Source organism: Labeo rohita, chromosome 13 (assembly GCF_022985175.1).
Source record: "Labeo rohita strain BAU-BD-2019 chromosome 13, IGBB_LRoh.1.0, whole genome shotgun sequence".
Taxonomy (NCBI): domain Eukaryota; kingdom Metazoa; phylum Chordata; class Actinopteri; order Cypriniformes; family Cyprinidae; genus Labeo; species Labeo rohita.
Window position 1 is genome coordinate 25180491 of NC_066881.1, and position 21201 is coordinate 25201691.

Genomic DNA, 21201 nt, shown 5'->3' on the forward strand with positions numbered 1-21201 from the left:
CAGATTTGTGAACAATATTTGAGAGAAATATGCCTTTTGTGTACATAGAAAAAGTCTTAGATTTTTGAGTTGAGCTCATGAAAAATAGAGGCAAAAACAAAGTGTTGCGTTTATAATTTTGGTCATTGTATATTTAATATACACTCTCAAGCACATACCTCCTTCATGGCCATCAGTTCACCAGTGTCCACATTGATGCATGTGTAAACCTTTCCATACTGTCCCTCGCCTGTCAACAAAGGGGGAAAAAAAAAAGTGTTAATAAAATATAACAAGAAAGGCTTCTACTATGTAATGTTTACATACTGATGTCTACTGACCTATCTTGTTGCCTCTCTGCCATTTGAATGTGACTTTGCGCAGACCCACATGCATGACGTTGTCGTAGGACTTTGGCGTGTTGCACACCTGTCCGATGATGTTTCGCTGTCTCATGAGCGCATAGTGCTTGTCGTCGAAGACGCGTACGGAGCGCCGGACTGCCTCCATAGGGCTTTGACGTGCTGCAGTGTCTGCAGGAAAATCAGCACAGGGGTTGATATATACATTATATTTGTTAATCTAAATTCTAATAATAAAATAAATATGCATTTAGAGTGGGAATTAGTTAAAGGAGTGATTTAAAGGGATAGTTCACCCAAAAATGAATATTGCATCATAAAATCTCATAGCTTCATAATATTGTGGCTGAACAACTGCTGACACATGGACTATTTTAGTGATGTTCTTACTACTTTTCTGGGCACTGAAAGTGTCAGTTGCGTTGCTGTCTATGCAGGGTCAGAAAGCTCTCGGATTTCATCAAAAATATGATAAAGATGAACAAAGGTCTTATGGGTTTGGAATGACATGAGAGTAATTATCAATCCCTTTAAGTGAATTAATTCAGTAACTCAAGTCTCAGTGTGGTATATTTCATGTATCAAAATCTTTTAGTTAAAACACACACATACAGGTTAAAAGTTTGGTGTTGGTTGATTTTTTAAAATGTCTTTAATGTCTTATGTTCACCAAGGCTGCATTTATTTGATCAAAAATACAGTAAAATGAGTAATACTATATACTATATTAGTTTGAATATATTTAAAGATATTAAACAAAAGATATTATTACAAAATACAATTTATTCCTGTGATTTAAAGCTGAATTTTCAGCATCATTACTCCAGTCTTCAGCATCACATGATCCTTCAGAAATCATTTTAATATGCTGATGTGATGCTCAAGAAACATTTCAAGTTATTATGAATGCTGAAAACAGTTGTGCTGCTGAATATGTTTTTGTATACGGTGATACATGTAACAATGTAAAAATTATTACTGTCACTTTTGACCAAATTAATGCATCCACAATAAATAAAAGCATTAATTTCTAACTTACTCTGACCCTAAAAATCTTACAGACCCCTAAACAGTAGTGTGTGTGCTGCATGTAAATATTTTAGTTTGTTACTATGTCTTGTTGTATTGGTGCACTTATAATATCAGTATTGTAGTATTAACTAGATTTTTACAATATTTGACCCTACATTAAATAAATCAGTGACAGCTGATTTAACTTATGGTTCCATGAGTTGAGCAGAGCAAATACAGTACATGAATAAAGGATAAATACTATATATATATAACTTTATCAGAAGATGTGAAAAATACACATATACATATTTTGTGTACGCATCAAAGACTGACACAGAAGAGAAGAAATTGTTGAATAAAGTTATTTTTGTTTTCATTGGGCACAAAAAGTATTCTTGTAGCTTCGTAAAATTACGGTTGAACCACTGATGTCACATGGACTATTTTAACACTGTCCTTACAATCTTAAAAATAAAGGTTCTTTATTGGCATCAATGGTTCTTTGAAGAACCTTGAACATTCATGGAACCTTTCAAATGCCGAAAAGGTTCTTTGATTTTTAAAAATTTCTTCAAAATGGTTCTTTTAGGACCTATTCACTGAAAGGTTCTTTGGGAAACCAAATATGGTTGTTCTATGCTATCACTGCAAAAACACCCTTTTGGAACTGTGCATCCCAAAACTAGTGCTACACAAGCTTTTGTGCTTAAAAAGTAAACAAATTTTATTTTCTGAAAAAAAACGGCCGATTGTTTTGCTAGATAAGACCCTTCTTCCTCGGCTGGGATCATTTAGAGCCCTTTGAAGCTGCATTTAAATTACATTTTGGAAGTTCAAAATCAGGGCACCAATGAAGTCCATTATATGGAGAAAAATCCTGAAATGTTTTCCTCAAAAACCATAATTTCTTCACGACTGAAGACAGAAAGACATGAACATCTTGGATGACAAGGGGGTGAGTAAATTATTTGTAAATTGTTGTTCTAAAAGTGGAGTTCTCCTTTAAGAGTGTTACTACCATTCTGGGCCTTGAACGTTAATTTGTGTTCTGAAAACGAACAAAGGTCTTACCCGTTTGGAACGACATGAGAGTGAGTAATTAATGACAGAATTCATATTTTTGGGTTATTTTGCACAGCTGTATTTTTATCTACCCTCTTGCATGATGTGTATTTATCATCATAATTTCCTTTCTTCATTCTACCTTTTGACTGGCTGATAAAGTTGCGGAGCTCCCAGCTGCGCCGGGCGGTACTGCTGGGGTCTGCTTTAGGATACGACGGCTCTGGAAACACAACAGAAAACTTACAGAGTACGTTTGATAAACAAGAGACAATTCTCTCACAAAGACATGCAATGCATCAGTACCTTCTCTGTCTTCTGTCGGGCTGGAGTGGCGACTGAGGGATTTAAACTGCAGCTCCGCCGCCACAGATGAGAGCCGGTCATTCTCATGTACACTAGAAACCCTGTGTGGTGGAAAAAAGTCAAATGTTACATAGTCACCACCACCTTCATTCAGACAGAAATAGGTTGAAACACCACATGCAACAAAACAATTAAAATGAAACGTGTTAGATGTGATAAGCATGCTTGAGTTTTACAGCAACACATAATGCAGATGGAAAAGCCAGCTCTATTGAAGCGTAGCAGTGTTAAGACTCACAATAAGAAGAATTAAGCTCTTTCAAACCATATACAACAACCTCTCCTTCTGTTTTTAACAGAAAAGTTTGTGAACATGCTATGTCAACTGCTCTTCAAGCTATTAGTGTTGCCTGACAGCCTATATATGAATTGTTTATTCTGATTATTACTATAAGTCACCCAAGCATTACAGCGATTTTATCACAGTGAATCACTATGGTAAAATCACTGTAACATGCAGCCTCATTCTTTTATTGCTTTCATAAGAAGAATGTGTTGAGTGGCACATTGGATTTTGGGAGCTGGACAAAATGTTCCAGATATAGTACGGTTTAAGACATTTTCACCTTTCATACACTAATGAACAATCCCACATAGTGGTAGTGGTGAGTTGATCAGTAAACAGCACTTTGAGATCTTTAGGCACTTGGATCAATGTGTATTTTTGCTTCAGTGATGTGCCTGATGGCAGCGGGACAGGGTTTTTAAGCCAATGATGCATGCTAATGCATGCCTCGACAGAGGCTATTAATATGGAAGCGCTGGACACTGTGAAAGTTGCAAAGATCATAGTTCACCAAACACATTTATCATTCAAGCAAATCATCTGCTAAGGGCTCATACAGTATTGAATTATGCAGCAACGTGGAACCAAGACAATCATTGTGGGCTGATTATATATCCAAATTAGCTGGCAAGGAATTTGAGGAGGAGCACTATATCACATTTACTGTATTTAAATGTGTTACACTTAAAGAGGTCATATCATGCTTGTTTTCATTTAAAGTTTTTAGTGTAATAATTCAGTCACTAACGATTCCCACCCTCTCTCAGACACTCTATTGAATTAAACAGGGAATTTACTGCCATGCTTTTAATGCCCCATTTCAATGTGAAATAAACTGCAGCACAAGTGCATTTTTCTGCACTTACAAATGAGCTGCGGTTTCATTGTGTCTAACGCTGTTTGTGCTGCCTTATCCCGCAAAAATTCAATGGCTTCTTTACATTGTGACCATCACAACCAATACAATACTAAAGTAATCTTTATTTTAAATACTGGGATCCTTTAGAAGCATATGCAGAGCAGTAAGTGCTACATCCAGGTATTTTTAAAGGGATAGTTCACCCAAAAATGAAAATTCTGTCATTAATTACTCACCCTTATGTCATTTCAAACCTGTTAAGACCTTCGTCCATCTTTGGAACACAAATTAAGATATTTTTGATGAAATCTGAGAGCTCTCTGACCCTGCATAGACAGCAACACAACTGACACGTTCTAGGACCAAAAAGGTAGTAAGGACATCAATAAAATAGTCCATGTGACATCAGTGGTTTAACTAATTTTACGAAGCTATGAAAATACTTTTGGTACACAAAGAAAACAAAAATAACAACTTTACGGTTTTGGAACAACAGGTTTTGGTGAGTAATTATTGACAGAATTTTAATTTTTGAGTGAACTGTCCCTTTAAGTATCATTGAGATATTATAGTTTGTATTAATATTTATATATTTGTTTTAGTAATTTTGTTGTTTTTATAGTAGTTTTTAAAATGTCTGTAAAGCTTTTACAAATTTACATTGTAGTTTTAGTTCAAATTAACCTAAAATTGCTTGTTATTTCACCTAACAGTGGTTTAGTGAACATTCCTATATTCGCACAACAAATCTAACTGTTCTTGTCAGTTCCTCTAGTTTTCAGAAATAATCTGATTTGTTACACTGTAATTGTTCTGATTACCCAATAGACATTAGTGACACTTAGGCCACGTTCACACTGTCAGTTTTTGGGATCGACAACCGCATTTACTCACAGGTGTGAGACTCGAAATATCCCATTCACACAGCAATTTACAGTTGCTTTTCAAATACTGACTTTATGAACGTGCAACAGGAGTCAAGCCCGTATACTAGGGGAGTAGTAATCTAGCGGGGGTCAGAATTTGGCATAACACCGGTTTGGCATAACCATATTAAGGACTAAAATATGGTATTGACAACCGTATTTTGTTTTGTTGTTGGATGTAAAAGTGAACATAAGAGTCTTCATTTTCTCCCGACACTAGTTTTGTTTTTTGATGGTAATTCACCACCGAATACACAAAAAACGGAAGAGAGGGGTGGAGTCAACAGTAGCTCATTATCATTTAAAGAGACATGCACCAATCGGGGGCGCTGTGAACAGAGCTGTTTTTGACAAGGTAAAAAGGGTGTTGTTTTACATGACCATTGAGGAATTTTAACCAAAGTATGTTGCAGACACTTCAAGAAGTTGTTAAAGAATCATACCAACTTGTGGGAAATAGGCATCCGATGTCCCCTTTAAAAGTAATTTTAATATATTGGCTTTCTGATGTAAGAAATCCAAAAACTTTGTTATTTTTGCAGTTTGGTTTCAAAAACATGTTTTGAACTAAGCTGTACTTTAAAACTTGTGACATTATGTTTTTTACAGTGCTTCTCAGTGGTTCAAGGAAATTTGATTCCTGATGATATGACCCCTTTAATTTCACAACATCCTGTGTAAAAACAGCATTACTCAGAAAAAGCATGCTTTTCTCGTGGACTTGGGTGAGAAAACAGACAATTTTACTCAAAGAGTAGCCTGTTCTGGTACGTATCATCCTGTTTTCAGAACAAAACATTTATAATACATTTCAGATTTTGGCCAATTCTCATAAACCCCAAAAACCCACGAGAGATGCTGTTCTAAACAAGGATGCAATGCTTTGGATATTAAAAATGTTGCAGAGCTCCATTCTGGGGTTGAGAACGGGAGGTCCTGACTACCTGGTGTCATTGGGCACGCCGCCGGAGGATTTGGTGGCGTGGCCATGCTCCCCTGGGGGTAATGGAGGGGCGGGGCGGGGACCTGGGGTACACAACTGGGTACGCAGATCACACGGGAGACTCCGAGAGCTGTGATGGGAAAAACAGACTGACGGCCTCAGCATTCTACTATGGACGTTGTGTGCATGTGTGAAAGTCTTTATTATTAAATAAGGCAGAGCTTACACATGTTCTACTGTCAGCATACAAACACAAAACACACCCATATGAAGCTCTATGTGGCAGCACAGATAGTGGTTAAAGCATTAATCTAAACTACAGCATTAAAAGCAGCGTGACTTGTTTAATTAAACCCTCCTCCAGTTTATACAGGGCATGCATAGGAGGTACATATGCACAAGCATTATAATGCCACTAGATGTGCTACTGGTGAAGACCCAGGACATGACCTACCTGAAGGCCTCAGAATGAGATGAAGGGATGAAGAGGTAAGGGTTTGGAGGGTCACTGTGGCAACGGGGGACTTTGACGGGTCGAGGGCTATTTCGAGAGCCTCCTGGAAGATTTACATCAAATGCCATTTTTAATTCACTGCCTTAATTTAATTAATTAATAAACTAGAAGTTACATAATCCAAGAGCATAGTGATCTTAACACCACAGACGAAGAGAACACTTACCAAAGTACATACTACTGACTGGACTGTGCGGTTTGCCGATAACATGCCCAATACATTCATTCATCAGAGCTTGCAGACTCTACAAGGCACCAGGTTAAAAACTATAAACTCAATTGCAATCCACAACATATATTAAAACAACAGTGCATGGATATCTCACCAGAAAGTCATCTTCCGGCAAGGCTGATATAAACGCAGCCTCAATCGCTTGAAGAAAATCAAAGCCTTGCGTCGCCCACCTAGAGATGAAATAAAAATGTAACCTCAAACAACATTTGTAAGCATGTTAAAAGAACAAGGTGGCAATATCATTTATTGAGAAAGAAGCTGGAAACGTTTTCTGTTAACATTAGCATCTCTGTGGGATGAAACACTGGCTCTGCTCCAAAACCTAGTGAGCTTCCTGTGGAGGCAGCATACAGGCTATTCCAAATGCTAGGCAGCTTGATAATGCAGGGTTCTAAGAGAACTTTTTTAGCACTGCATATATCCTTTACAGAAAATGCAATCCCACAATGCACTGCAACAACTCTATAACGCAGTCTTTAATCTAAGATGAAGAACACAGCATCAATAAAAATGCACAAACTTTATTAAAAATGGTCTGTACTACGTTTTCTAATAGATTAGGTCAGTTACGTATCAAAACAAACATTTCAAACATTTGAAGTGGATCAAATCCTTTCATCCAAGATGTCCTAAAACCAAAATAAGACAAGAATGGGTATATTCTTGTCTTAGGACAACTTTTAACTTCTTTTGATCCACTTCAAATGTTGACTGCTATATTTTAATCAACTAAGAGGGCTACTCGAATGACATAAGTGCATGACGGGCTGCCTCTTTACAGATAATTTACTCACCCCTGTGTCATATATATAGGACGATTTCAAAGTTGGAGGACAAATTGAGATGGGAGTTTTTTTATAGAAGATAATCAATCGTTTCGCTAAATAAGACCCTTCTTCCTTGGCTGGGATCATTTAGAGTCCTTTGAAGCTGCATTTAAACTGCATTTTGGACATTCAAACTCACGGGTATCACTGAAGTCCACTATATGGAGATAATTCCTGAAATGTTTTCCTCGTACATAATTTCTTACGACTGAAGAAAGGCATGAACATGTCGGATGACAAGGGGGTGAGTAAATTATCTCTAAATCTTTCTTCTGGAAGTGAACTTCTCCTTTAAGATGTCTTAGAAGGCAGCTGCCTATGTGGGAAGTAGACCGCATGACACCCTATTTGGTTTTTAAACAGAGCCTGCTCACCTTGGACGAGTGCCTCTTCCACTTTCACATTTTGTGAGGACAAAGTTCATCCACTTGCGGGCAAAAGCGATGTAACGCTCCCCTATTCGCCGCCTGAACTCTCCAGACATCAGCCGCACAACCTCTTTATGGTACTACAGGAGAGCAAAAAAACAAATGTGCTGAACTGACGGGAGTCAAGAAAAATCTATTTACGTGACCGTGGACCACAAAACCAGTCATAAGGGTCAATTTTCTGAAACTGAGATTTATACATCATCTGAAAGCTGAATAAATAAGCTTTCCATTGATGTTTGTTAGGATAGGACAATATCTGGCTGAGATACAACTATTTGAAAATCTGAAATCTAAGGGTGCAAAAACATTTAGAAAATCACTTTTAAAGTCCAAATGAAGTTCTCAGCAATGCAAATTACTAATCAAAAATTAAGTTTTGATATATTTACGGTAAGAAATGTACAAAATATCTTTGCGATCTTTACTTAATATCCTAACAATTTTTGGCATAAAAGAAAAATCGATAATTTTGACCCATACAATGTTTTGTTGGCTATTGCTGCAAATATACCCGTGCTACTTAAGACTGGTTTTCTGGTTTAGTCCTGCACCTGTTAAAGATGTTTTGTATGTGTGTATTTTCCCCCTCTTCACATGGCTAATTAATGTAAACACGGATATAAAGACAGCACTGAAGAAAATTAAGGCTTATTAGGCAACTACTAATTAGTCTTTAGGGAGCAGGAAACCAAAATAGACATTTAAGCACTAAACTACACCACCACCTCATTACTAGCTCTTTTTAACAGCCTTAAAAAGAAAGGAACAGAAAGAAACAGTGACATTTTTGTGATCATGCTGGGACAAAAAACACACTCTTATATCTAATAGATCAGCAAGCTACTTAAAGTTGGTATCAAACAGAAATTGTGATGTGTCTTTTTCTTTCCTGTTGTGACATCTATAGTGAAAAATGTATGATGGATCTTGATTTGTCCACTAGGAATTGACTGAATCAGTTTGATCATTGTCACTTGCTAATTTCATGGTGACTTTAAGGTGCTGCGCACTATTCATACACACAGAAACCTATCGGGTTCGAACCTCAAATGCAAAGTTGTAGCCCTGGATCATGGCCTCTCTGTAATACTGCTGCAGCGTGGCCTTCTCCGTCTCCTCCACCTCAGCCTCGAACTCTGACGTGAACATGTAATCCACGCGGTCGATTGCGGTGTTGATCTTGATGCATAGCTGGAGAGCCTCATTCTGAAAGGACGGAAAATGTTGTTTAAAAGAACAGCTCAAACCAAAATTGCTTTGCAAACATCCGGTTTACTTATTTTGCCCCTGTTATAGGTTTTTATATCATCACACAATGTAACTCATATCTATGGAGAAAAATCGAAAGCCTCTGCGCTCCCTACACCCGGGATTTCCGTGTGTATATATATTGTGTGAAGACCGGAGTGCATATAGTCCATCTGCATGTTACATCAGCGTTAAATGACACAGACTGAAACCCCGCTTGATGTGATATGAAAGTGGGTCTCCAAAAACTCCAGTGACAGTCAGAAAAAAAGTACACATCAGCTGTTATGTCTGAAACCAGAAACTGGGAGCAGTAAATATAGTTTGTTTTTCTGAGTTTGCTCTGTAACACCTTAAGTTGTTCCAGGGCGGAGACGATAAGCGGCTGGCTGGATGTCTGCTCTCGGCTGAGGGTGAGAAGTTCGTCCATGGACTGCTGGAAGGCTTTGCGTTGTGTTACCAGGTGTGCCGACTGCATCACAACCAGCAACAGATTGTCCACCTAGGAATCATATATGACACAATAGAAGCTGATTGATGATTAGGTAACTCATAAACTGAGATCTGAGACCTAAAATTTATAAAAAAAAAATTTTTTTCTGTTTTATAATTAATATATTTAAAATGTAATTTATTACTGTGATGGCAAAGCTGAATTATCAGCATCATTACTCCAGTCTTCAGTGTCACATGATCCTCCAGAAATCATTCTAATATGCTGATTTGTTTCTCAGTTATCAATTATTACTGATGCTCAATTATTAATAATGGTAGTTAGCATTATCAGTGATGTGAACCGTTTTTGCTGCCTAATATTTTAGTTTTTACTGTCACTTGAACTTCATACCTTCATGGCCTGTAATGTGTCCACAGTCTCCATCTGAGGCACTAGTTTCAGCACAGTGCCGTCCCATTCAGTCCAGGCACCATCGGTGGACGAGTCCCCGACTCCATGCTTGCTCATGAGCAGGTAGGCCTCATCTTCTGGGATCTCGTCTGGCTCTTTTGAGCAGTCCTTTCCAGCTGCTGCATTCAACAGCTGCAAGATGATCAGCCGCTGCTCCATCAGATCAGAAGGGACGAACACCTGGAGCTCCTCCAGTCCTGGGATTTGGACCTAAAAAAAGGGACAGATAATGGTATTTAACACATGTAGAGCATCGGTCTATAGCAGACTGTCATTCATAAAGAGTAATGTCTTATTACTTTGACATAATTCTTGGCCTTTAGCGCTTCAAGGAGAGAGGGCACTCCACTGGTTAACCTGAACTCTGCAGCAATCTCAAGATCCTGAGTGGGAGTAAAGCAAAATGTTACATCTGTCTGTCACAGTGGGACACCATAGTGCAAACAAAGCGCTAAATATACTTACCTTGCGCAGCATCTTGGCAAAGCCCAATGCTTTAGATGCTCTCTCCCTGGCTTCATGGAAAAGCTCTTTGAGCGAGCGACTCGTCTCAATCACCGAACGTCTGCAGGAAAAGAAAAAAATAGGGATAAATGCTTACATAAATATATCATCATCAGAAAATAAAAAAAATATACATACACACATAGGGCCCTATGATTAACGCGGACAGAATCACGGAATCCAGTTGTAAAAATCTACTGTATAAAGTGGAATGTCACAGAGTAAATATGAATAAATCAAAAGTAGGTCAGTACACTTAAAATCAAAATGGGATATGGATTAGTGTCTGTGAATATGAAACCTCAAAAATGCTATTTAAGTATGACTTGTGCATATTTTGAGTGTCTCTGCGTAAACGAATGGTGCAGCCGTGCATACTGCAGAACACATACTGAAGCACACGTGACGCTCGCTGTTTTTAGTCACTGCCGCCTCACTACATTAATGTATGAACATCGTCTCTAAAACTGCTTTGAGAGTCACTTAATGAGCATTTTACTTAATGAGGATTTTACAGTTTCTTTAAAAAAAAAAAAAAACAAAAAAAAAAGTTATTTTTAACTTACAGAAACTGTGACAGAAATATATTACTTAATGTAGGCCCAATGATAGTTATTAAATGATTAAATCATCATTTTTTAAGGAATATGTACCAGAAAAATTAATTACCAGAATTGACCATAATGTAAATACACAACACAGTATTTCTGAAAAAAGACATAAAATACATATATATATATATATATATATATATATATATATATATATATATATATATATAAAGTCAGTTAATTTGAGAAAATTTAATGAAAGCATTTAAATGGAATCCAGAAAATTAACAGAAAACCTTAGATCTTAGGCCTTAAATTTTAATTTTTATTGCTGTTAAATTGTGTACGTTTCATGATTTCAAATAATTAGACATGCTTTTGATTCATTTTTGTTTTAATTTAACCATTAAAACAGTCTAGAAAAACTGAAACATAAAAAATGGAATTTGGACAAATAAAACTTTATTAAAAAAAAGGCCCTCCACACACACTTATATACACAAAAGTCTGGGGTTAGTAAGACTTTTTTAGGATGGCTGGTTTGCTAATTTTTTTTTTTTTTTTTTTTACAGTGGTTAATAGTAAATACTTTTACTGTGAAAAATGTGTACAATGTAAAATGATAGTTTTCTATATTAATACATTTTAAAATACAATTTATTTTTGTGAATGTTTAAGCAGCCATTACTCCAGTTTTCAGTGTCACGTGATCCTTCAGAAATCATTCAAATATGCTAGTTGGTGCTCAAGAAACATTTCTTATTATCACCAGTGTTGAAATCAGGTATTTTGCTTATTCTTTGATGAACAGAAAGTTCACAAGAACAGCATTTATTTTAAATAGATCTTTGGAACATTATATAAATGTCTTTACCGTCACTTTTGATCACTTCATGTGTTCCTTCTGAATAAAACTATTATTTTCAGATAAATATTAAACCTACATTTGTGTTTTTCTAATCTCATTCTATACATTCTCTATTCTATTCTCCCTAAAACCCAATCTGTTGTACAGATTTTAGATGACAAAACATTTTTGCTAGAATGAATAAGATACGATGACACAGCACTAAACACATGCTCCACAGGCTTTAATAAGTCTAGCACTGTGTTTATTACTCATTAAGTGATGTCTCAGACACACCTGATTTCATCCGAAGCAGTGCTGTCATCCGCACACTCCCAGAACTCATTGCCGCTCTTCTGAAGGCCCGCATCCAGAAAGTCTCCAGTGGATTTTAGCAGCATGCCAGCAATATCACTAAAAAAGACAAACAAGTAGTGATGCTTTTTGTGAGCTTTACTTTGATATGAAGGCATCTAAATTCCAACCCAAGAATGAACGCAATAAATTCTTTGTTTCATGCATAAAAAAATAATACAATAGAATGCTTTTCTATGGTACCACTGAAACAGCTGGAGAACAGAGTAAAAGACTAACCAAAAAAGTTTCCCAGACTGGGCCTCTCCACCCCGGATGTATGGAGTGATGACTTTGGTGAAATTCCACTCTTCCTCCAGAAGGTTCTTCAGGCTGTGGGAGGCTTGAGGCAGCTGCTGTAACATCTGGATCCAGCTGCGCATGTAGTCAAAGTACACCTGCATGCACAGACATATACAGAAAACATAGTCGGTTTACGTTTTTCTGAGTGAAGCTCGCTTCAGGTCAGTGCTGTTCATGATAAAGATGAATTCTTAAAATAAATCTTTTTTTTTTCCAGATTTTTTAGAATTTTATAATGCAAAATCCATGATACAGGTTACCAGTCATCAAAAAGTGAGAACCACTCCCATTGAGTCAGGATGAAATAACTGTACCATTAACATCTTATAGTCACTAATATCCTCATTTGTGATGATTATAAGCAGTCATGCTTATTTATCACTATATACACACATCAGACTCACACCATCATGCAGAATCTGGGTCATATTTTACTTGAACTCTGGTTGAAAATTACAAACGGGCTGTTTATTGGAAATTAAGTGTAGCAAGATTGGCTTCTTCTATGACTCACTGTCAGTTCGTCATGAATATAAAGGCAATTGCACAAGTAAGCCTGTAAACAGGATAACAACACCAGTCAATCCTAATCCCACCTCTAGCATTTTGTGGAGATCCTCTTCAAACTCGTCGATGTTGGCGTTAGTCTGCAGACCCTGGGGGTCAGTGACGACACCTCGCAGCATGAACTGGTAGTACTGTTTCATCAGGAGCCCTCCTTTAAGAACCTCTTTACACTCACGCACCAACTACAATATAGACAAACACACAAATCAGCCATTTTTGATATCACTAGGAATCCTTTCATGAGATTTAATTTAGTCAAGCAGAATGTGTGAACAGCTTTTATGAGTCTTGAACTCAAACACAATGCCCTTAAGACATAATAACCAATAAAATAAAATCTATATTGCAAAAGCACCATCAGTTAGTTTCCAAACTAAGAAGTCATACACAAATATTAAGGTGAAATTTTAATTATAAGCTCTTATGTTGGCTTTATCAGTGAATAATAAATAAAAAATAAATATAAAGTTACATAAATGTAAAAACACACAAAAAAAGTAATGTTAGGAAACATTATAGCAATTTAAAACAAATCTTTTTTAAAAAAAAAAAAAAAATTATTATTTTTCAATGTAATTTATTCCTGTGATGGAAAAGCTCTCATTTTTCAGTATCACGTGATCCTTTAGAAATTATTCTAGCATGCTGATCTAGAAATGTTTTTTATTATTATCATCATCAATGTTGAAAACACTTATGGTGCTTAATATTTTTTATAAGGTAACTTTCTATTCTTTAAAGAAAAAGGATTCTTTGAAGAATAGAAAGTTCAAAAGAACTAAATTAATTTGAAACAGAAATCAAAGACATAAATGTCTCTACTGTCACTTTTGATCAATTAAACTCTAAATGTTTGAACAGCAGTGTATATACAACATGTAGGGTTTTGTAACTAATGACCTGCTTGATGCTGAGCAGAGACGGTTCCCCTGCAGGCCTTTGCTCAAGGCGCAGTTTGAGGCACTCGTGAATAACATTTAGCAGCACACGGCAAAGCACCAAGAAGGCCGGCCGAAATGAGGGTAGGTCCATGTCCACAAGCTCCTTCCACGATACTCGTCCCGACTCCGCCTCCTCCTCCACCTGACCGGACACGTGACGAGATAGCTCCGGAAGGTAGTCACAGTGCTGCAAAGAATAACCTGGGACCGCTGACAACTAACAGGAACAGAGCAATGAGAATACGGACAATTGCATTTCAGTACATGATCGTGGTTATGAACATAAAACAGAAGACATTGACCACAAAGTATTGCAGAAATACTGGTAAGTAAGAATGAAAGATACACTGACACCCAACCCTTAAAGATAAAGTTCACCTAAATGAAAAATTCTGTCATTAATTACTCATTCTCATGTCGTTCCAAACCTGTAAGACCTTCGTTCGTCTTCAGAACACAAATTAAGACATTTTTGATGAAATCTAAAAGCTTTCTGACCCTGCATGGACAGCAATGCAACCGACATGCTCAAGGCCCAGAAATGTGGTAAGGACATCGATAAAATTGTCCATAATTAACCACAGTTTTACAAAGCTGTGAGAACACTTTTTCTGTGCAAAGAAAACTAAAACAATAATTTAATTTAATTTAATTTAATAATTTCTTCTCTTCCCTGTCGATCTTCGATGTACACTACCGTTCAGTTTGGGGTCAGTAAGACTTGTAATAGTCTTTAAAGAAGTCTCTTATGCTCATCAAGGCTGCATTTATTTGATTAAAAATATAGAAAAAAAACAGTAATATTGCAAAATGTTTTTACAATATAAAATAATGTTTTTTATTTTAACATACTTTAAAATAGAATTTATTCCTGTGATGAAAAGCTGAATTTTTATCAGCTGTTACTCCAGTCTTAAGTGTCACATGATCCTTCAGAAATCATTCTAATATGCGGATTTATTATTAGAATGATCAATGTTGGATAATATCAACAGTTGCCAAATATTTTTTGGAACCTGTGATTTTTTTTTTTTTTTTTTTTTTTTTTTTTTTTCAGGATTCTTTCATGAATAACAAGTTTAAAAAGTACAGTGTTTATTCAAAATATAAATATTTTATAACAATGTAAATTATTTATTATTAACTTTTAATAAACTTTTAATTATTAACTTAATACATCCTTGGTGAATAAAAGTATTAATTTCTTAAAAAAAAAAAAAAAAAAGAAAAAGAAACAATAAAAATGTACTGACCCCAAACTTTTGAACGGTAGTGTACGTTCACTATTCACTTTTCATAACATCACAGCTGAACCACTGATGTGACATTGACTATTGTCCATTGTCCTAATGTCCTTGCTGGGCCTTGAAAGTGTCTGGGCTTTCAGATTTCATCAAAAATATCTTAATTTGTGTTCCATAGGTAAAAGTCTTACGGATTTGGAACGTCATGAGGGTGGGTAATTAACTACAGAATTTTCATTTTTGGGTCAACTTCCCCTTTAAAAAAAAAAAAAAAAGTTCTTGCAAATGAAAATTCAGTCATCATTTTTTCAGCCTCATGTTGTTCCAAACTTACATGACTTTCTTTTGGCAGAACAGACAAATTTCTGAAGTAAAACTAAAACAAAAAATCTAAAATCTAAATATCAAACTAAAATAATGAGACCATCAAGCTCCAAAATTACAAAAAAAGCACCATAAAATGGTCTACATGACGTTTGTGCTTTTTTTTTTTTAACCTTTTTACCTTGTTGCCCTTTTTTTTTTTACCTCAAAATTTAAATTAAAACATGTTTAATTAGTCTCGATCTTCCTATGAAATGACAGACTTTTCTTTGGTGACGTACACTGGACTTCTCAAAACATTCAGTTTGCATAAACACCACCCATTTTTTACAATTAACTACAAGATTGGATTTGGATTTGCTTTCATCCATTCAGCAACCAATGAATGAAGTCCCCATCTTGCTTTTCGTAGGTCTCTATACAAAAGAAAAGATCTGTTACTTCTGTCACATCGCAGCTTTACAGTGGTGGCCAAAATTATTAGAACACTAGTATTTTCACCAGCTAAAGAAGGTTTAAAGTCAGTTATTTCCATCTTTCGCTGCAGTGTGTCAGTAGGAAATATCAGATTACATTTCCAAACATTCTGTTTGCCATTAATTGTAATAATCAAGTGAGATTTTTGTTTGCACAAGGAGTCAGACAACAGTCAGTGCTCCACACAGAAATCTGATCTCATCATCAGCCAGCCCGAAAACAGAACAAACTGAGACAAACTAAATCCAGAAGAACTGTGACAACTGCATCTTGTAGACATTGCCACAGTTCTTCTGGATTTAGTCTCAGTTTGTTCCGTTTCTTCATGTCATCCAGTGTGGAGCACTGGCTGTTGTCTGACTCCTTGTGCAAACAAAAATCTCACTGGATTATTACAATTAATGGCAAAATGAATGTCTGAAAATGTTAGCTGAGATTTCCTACTGACACACTACAGCAAAAGATAGAAATAACTGACTTCCAGAACAACAATTTATAGATAATTTACTCACCCCCTCGTCATCCAAGATATTCATGCTTTTCTTCCTTTAGTTCTTTCTTTAGTAAAGAAATTATGTTTTTTGAGGAAAACATTTCAGAATTTCTCTCCATACAGTGGACTTATGTGGTGCCCTCGAGTTTGAACTTCCAAATTGCAGCTACTAACTGTCTTAAACACACACAGTTCTTGCAGAGCTAGACAAGATGATCATTTGATGTTAAAAAGTATATAAATTGTAATTTTTTTTTTTTTTTTAGAAAATAACCGATTGTTTTGTTTAGAGCCATTTGAAGCTGCATTTAAACTGAATTTTGGAAGTTCAAACTCACAGGCACCAAAGAAGTCCACTATATGAAGAACAAAAAATAATTTCTTTACGACATAAGAAAGACATGAACATCTTGGATGACAAGGGGGTGAGTAAATTATCTATAAATTCTTGTTCTGGAAATGAACTTCTTCAAAACCATTTTTAGCTTGTGAAAATACTAGTGACCAACAATGTATGTCACTTAAAATGCTGACACCCACCTCTTCTAGTAATGATGTAGATTAATTTGTGTGCAAAACAGTTTAAAAAGTCAGATATTTTTAACAAATCTGATGCGGTTCACAAAACTGGTGGAATGAGTCATTCACCAATCTAACTGATCCAGTTCTCAAAATCACTGACTCAATGACCCATTTGCGGAGGTAAACAGCTTAATGGACATAAAGAGAACCATTTGCATGATGAATTTTTGACCTTTTGGAGCTTGAAGATCTAGTTCCTATTTACAACAAATGCATGGAAGAGCAACCAGTACAGCTCCCCTTTTGTGCTCAACAGAAGCAGAAAAGTCACAGCTCTGGAACAAAATGAAGGTGAGGTAATGATGAAAGTATTCTCATTTTGGGACAAACTAATCCTACTCAGCTTCTCATTCTTTCCAAGCTGCCATGAAGCCAAAAGGAATGTTTTCCCATTTCCTCTGATATTCCACAAGTTCACAACCAAACCGCCAACACTCAAAAGCTCCACAGTTGCTCTCTCACCTCTTGAGCCGGCATGTGACTCAACAGAGCAGTTCTGGACCTCTGCAGCGAGCGGTCCATCAGCTTGTGCAGTCTGAGGATCAGTTTACGCAGTCCCATCTGTTTAAGTGCCTTATCCACAAATGGCCTATATATGGCGGTGGGACAGTAGCAGGTTTCGTTGTCCCGCGGGAGGAACTCCTCCTCTGATAGGAGGCGTGAAAACTTTGGCGTGGTGCAAGGCGACTGCTCCCCGTCGCTGGTCGCCTCACTCAAGGTCCTTTCCTCCCCGTCGTTGTCGGCAGTGAAGGTAGCGGTGGACTCGGTCTCATCCTCGTCCACCTCATCGTCCTCATTGCCGCGGGAGCAGCGAGGCGAGGGGATCTCGAAGATGGGCCAGCCGATGCGGGAAAGGTCCCTGAGGCCCAGCACGGTGCCCATCACGCGCAGCTTCTGGTTCAGGTCCTGAGTGATGTTGAGCCACAAGCAGAGCGCCTGCACCCTGCCCTGGAAGTCCCGTTCGGCATACTTTTCGTAGTCCTTCTGCAAGGTTTGCAGAGATGGGTACAAAGCCTCCACCGACTCTAACAGCGACATGACCCGCTTGACCTGATCAAAAGCTACTCGCTGTCTTTGCAGGTGCTCCCTGCACTCCAGCGCTGAAGAAAAAGGAGCAGCGGCGTCTATCTCTTCCCTGGACGTGGAGCAGGTGTTAAAGCTAAATGTATCAGTCTTACAATTAATTTCCCCAGGGCAGGAGTTGCTCTCCTCGACTGAGATGTTGCTCTCAAGCCCCGCTAGGCTGCTATAGTCCACTTTGAAGTGCAGAACCTCGTTTATGATGTCAGGTATGGCTTGTCGGGCAGTGTACAGGTAAAGGTCCTGCTCCACGACGCTACGGCGGGCATGCCAGGCTTGCAACTCCAACCAGATGACCTCGTTGTTCTGGCCCATAAAGGCCGTGTTCTCCAGGCCTCGCTGCTCCTTCTCCTTCTTCTTCGACGACATGGAGGTAAGCTTAAGCAGCAGCCGTAGAGTCTCAAAGAATTTGAGGCGGTCTGCCGGACAGTCTGTGCGCGAGGTCTGCCGGTGGGTGCGAACGGGCAGCATGCCCAGGCTCAGGTAGGGTTTGCGAGGATCCATGTTTCTGGAGCCGATGGCACTGGTCTTGGACATCGGATCCAGCATGAAGGAGCCCTCGAACTTCTTCTTGCTGTCCCGCTCGTTGGAGCGCTGGTTAAAGCGCTGCTTCTTTTCTTGCTTGTAGCTGTGCTCTTCAGGAGGTTCGGCTGATCTGGCTCCCTCACGTTCTCGTTGAGACAACGGACTGGAGGAACACGGCTTCTCTGTTGATGAAAGAGATGAAAGTTGGTGACAGATGACGTAACCCTTTTATCACAATGAGGTTACAAAGTCTAATTTCTGTATGTGACCCAGGATCACAAAACCTGAGTCAAACTGAGATTTATACATCATCTGAAATCTGAATAAATAAGCTTTCCATTGATGTGTGGTTTGTATGGTTTGTTTGTATGCATTAGTGTGCATGTTTTGTGAAGATAGGATAATATTTAGCCGAGATACAACTATTTGAAAATCTGGAATCTGAGGGTGCAAAGCAATCAAAATAATGAGAAAATCACCTTTAAAGTTGTCCAAATTAAGTTCTTAGCAATGCATTTTACTAATCAATAATTAAGTTTTGATATTTTTATGGTAGGAAATTTACAAAATATCTTCATGGAACATGATCTTCACTTAATATCCTAATGGTTTTTGGCGATAATTTTGACCCATACAATGTATTTTTGGCTATTGCTACAAATATACCTGTGCGACTTATGACTGATTTTGAGGTCCAGGGTCACATATTGTGTTAAACTGTAGACATAATATTGTCTGGTTTTGCTCAAGTTCACAAACGAAAACAGTTCCAAACAAACAAAGCAGAACTGCTTAGTTGTTGCAGCCCTAGTTATAATTCTTTAACACAATATTCTTTTAATCATTGTTTTTCCACTTATTAATTAAATGCACTGTGCACTGTGGTTTTCTTCATGCAATTGTCAAATGCTTCATTTTCATTGAACATGATCTCAATGGCACTCAAGAATGATGGGTGTGCACCACTGTCATCACTGGGGCCCTAACACCATATGCTTGAGAAATTTGCAAAGTTAAGGGCTCCCACCTTTGCCCTTTGACCCCTGGCTGTTTCTCTGGTGTTTGTTGGACATGCGTTTCATCTGCCGAGGAGTGCGGGGAGGGGAGGTGCTGTAGAAAGTCTCCTCTTCCTGGCTGGGCTCGTCCCAAGGCTCATCCACCTCAGTGTTCTGCTGGGGCGCATCTTTGGATGAGTCCTTGAGCCTGAACAGAAAATCACAACAATCCAAAACATAAATACGGTGCAGCTTTGTGCAAAACTAAAATCTAAACCACAATTCTGTTATTAAAATGGAAGAATTACGGCAATAAATCCACAGCAAGGTCAAGAAGCACATTACAGGGTCTTACAGTTTTTACAAATCGGAAGAGGAAACTCATTCCATAAGCAATGAAGCAAACCCAAAAAGGACCGATTTGCTAACTGGTGCAAAACTCGCCATCATGCTGAGACAAACTGTGTATGTAGGTGTATTTGGACATGTGCATGTCTCTGTGTGTGTGTGTGTGTGTGTGTGTGTGTGTGTGGAAAAATGATATTGATACAGGGCCATTGTCAGGCAATGGAGGAAGGGATCACTTTCACAGTGGGGTCAGACTTTGGTTGAGTTAATCTGTGATTCCACTCACAAAGACCACTCAGAGCAAAGCCAGAGTCATCCATCTGCCCCTCACACACACATAAATTCACCCACAATCCCCCAGGGAGTCTCCAGCCAGCCCAAAAGTCCCCCAGACACCTGCTGCAGGGTATTGTGGTCCTCGTGCCAGAACATTCAGACACAGCCCGCCCGACACCCTGCACCCCACCGCTGCCGCCACTTAACATATGGATACCACCCCATGACCCATCATTTACATTTAGCTGACTCACTTCACTTAGAAGAGCAACAATTTGGCACCGTTTATGATAGTTGCACAATTTGGGAGGGACAAATCTCACTGTGGCTTCTCTGATACAAGCTGTGGTTGTAGAGCTTTTTAAAGCTGCAGGTTCACAATCTTGCCAAACATTGTGATTGTGAAATTCTCAAAGTGGTTATTTGTGTTTTCTTTGCTCACAAAATGTATTTTTGTAGCATCATAACATTACTGTAGAACCACTGAAGTCACATAGACTATTTTAACAATGTCCTTACTACTTTTCTGGGCCTTGAACGTGTCAGTTGCATTGCTGTCTATGCAGGGTCAGAAAGCTCTCAGATTTCATCAAAAATATCTCAATTTGTGTCCCGAGGATGAATGATGGTCTTACAGATTTGGAACAACATGAGAGTGAGTAATTAATGACAGAATTTTCATTTTTGGGTGAACTATCCCTGTAATTTCTTTAAAATGACTTTGTTATAATTGAAAACCACAAGGAGCCCTTAAAGCTTCTCTTTTGTTGGTTCATAAGCGCTTCTTATGACAAGTTTGGGAAGACTGTTAGCACGACGCGTTCCCAAATG

The 21201-nt window shown here is 37.9% G+C and overlaps 1 protein-coding gene across 5 annotated transcripts in view; it reads right to left on the bottom strand.

The window, feature by feature from the left end:
• The window catches only part of map3k4 (mitogen-activated protein kinase kinase kinase 4), a 41656-nt gene that overhangs the window by 5895 nt on the left and 14560 nt on the right, over nt 1-21201 (bottom strand). For 4 of the 5 annotated variants that reach the window (XM_051125302.1, XM_051125305.1, XM_051125307.1 and 1 more), the window contains exons 2-21: nt 19779-19954; nt 17609-18933; nt 13986-14243; nt 13115-13267; nt 12456-12613; nt 12159-12275; nt 10425-10524; nt 10259-10342; nt 9900-10169; nt 9405-9554; nt 8849-9010; nt 7748-7881; nt 6638-6716; nt 6478-6556; nt 6252-6354; nt 5799-5927; nt 2724-2824; nt 2560-2640; nt 321-512; nt 159-229 (exon numbers count right to left, since the gene is read on the bottom strand). In XM_051125302.1, coding sequence (XP_050981259.1) covers nt 159-229; nt 321-512; nt 2560-2640; nt 2724-2824; nt 5799-5927; nt 6252-6354; nt 6478-6556; nt 6638-6716; nt 7748-7881; nt 8849-9010; nt 9405-9554; nt 9900-10169; nt 10259-10342; nt 10425-10524; nt 12159-12275; nt 12456-12613; nt 13115-13267; nt 13986-14243; nt 17609-18933; nt 19779-19954 — 3922 coding nt within the window. The remainder of the gene's footprint in view (nt 1-158; nt 230-320; nt 513-2559; nt 2641-2723; nt 2825-5798; nt 5928-6251; nt 6355-6477; nt 6557-6637; nt 6717-7747; nt 7882-8848; nt 9011-9404; nt 9555-9899; nt 10170-10258; nt 10343-10424; nt 10525-12158; nt 12276-12455; nt 12614-13114; nt 13268-13985; nt 14244-17608; nt 18934-19778; nt 19955-21201) is intronic. The other variant, XM_051125304.1, reaches the window with a different exon arrangement.